At 59.9% G+C, this 1,238-nt stretch overlaps 1 protein-coding gene across 1 annotated transcript in view; it reads right to left on the minus strand.

Moving 5' to 3' along the window:
• The window catches only part of LOC104281166 (zinc finger protein 335-like), a gene marked incomplete at both ends in the record, with an annotated part of 3,138 nt that overhangs the window by 326 nt on the left and 1,574 nt on the right, over positions 1-1,238 (minus strand). Inside the window, 6 exon segments of the mRNA XM_009879073.1 lie at positions 128-150; positions 153-208; positions 301-415; positions 623-641; positions 846-958; positions 1,037-1,214. Of these exon segments, the coding sequence (XP_009877375.1) occupies positions 128-150; positions 153-208; positions 301-415; positions 623-641; positions 846-958; positions 1,037-1,214 (504 nt within the window).

The following is a 1,238-nucleotide window of genomic DNA, read 5'->3' on the forward strand; positions in this document are numbered from 1 at the left end:
ACACTTGAACCTGGCAGCACAAAGCCACCTGTCACACGGGCAGCAGGGACCATCCGTCCTCCCCTCCAAGGGGGAGCTGGTGCATGGGCTCTGCCAGGGCAAGCCCCGGGCTCTGCCGGGCCGTTACCTGCGGTTGGCGATGGCCTGGATGGGAAAATCAGCAGGTGCATCTTGAAGGTGTAGCGCTTCTTAAAGGACTTCCCGCACTGCCAAGAAACAAAGCAACGCAGCATTCACCTCCCACCCGGCCCTCGCTCACTGCCGGCCCCTCCCCGGACTGCGTCCCCTCCTCCCTCCCCTTGTCACACATGTGTGGCTTCTCCGTGCTGTGCGTCTTCATGTGCTGGGTGAGCCTCTTCTGCATGGGGTAGATACGGTTGCATACGGGGCACGGGAAGGAGTTCAGCTTTGGGGGCTGGAGGGAAAGCACGGAGATAAGCTCACCTGGGAGGGGCTCATCAATTTCCTTACCCTCTCCCCACCGCAGGACCTGGGCTGCCTTTCCACAGGGGATCCAGACACACTGCCTTCAACGAGGCACCAAGAATTTCTGGAAGGCCCTGACATGCCTCTTCCCTTACAACAGTGCCGAGACACAAGCCAACAGCGTACTCAAACTCACCGGATCAGCTCTCTTCTTCCTGGAAAAGAAAGAAGAAAACCCCTCTGTGTCAGACACATCCCACATCTGAGCTCCCCTGTAGCCAGAGACCAAAACTGCTTGTTTTGGGAAGGGCTAGAGGTCAGGGGAAGGAGCAGCCGTGGCTCTCCACCCAGGGCAGGAGGAACGGCGTTAGCGCCGCTCAGCCAGGCCACACAAGTCTACAGGAATCCACCTCCCTCACCTGTCTCGGCTGTGCACAGTGGAGTGACGGATGACGTCCTTCTTGTACACGCTGGTGTAATTGCACTCCTCGCACTTGTAGGGCTTGCTGCCCACGTGGTTGAACATGTGCTCCTGCGAGAAGCAGAGTAAGGGCCGTGAGACCCAGGGCTACGAGCTGCCCTCGCGGGAGCGGACAGATGACACGCTCACCTTGAGGGAGGACCAGCGCCGGGAGCGGTAGCTGCACTGCAGACACTTGAAGAGCTGCGGGTCATTGGCCTCGTGCGAGTTGACGTGGAAACGCAGATCGTCGTGCGTGAGGAAACGGGAGCCGCAGATCCGGCAAAGGTAGGGCCTCATCAGGGGCTTGGGCGACTTGTAGTAGTACCTTGGGGCATGGGCGGGGACTCAC

This window comes from Apaloderma vittatum, unplaced genomic scaffold (assembly GCF_000703405.1).
Source record: "Apaloderma vittatum isolate BGI_N311 unplaced genomic scaffold, ASM70340v1 scaffold35350, whole genome shotgun sequence".
NCBI classification, from domain to species: domain Eukaryota; kingdom Metazoa; phylum Chordata; class Aves; order Trogoniformes; family Trogonidae; genus Apaloderma; species Apaloderma vittatum.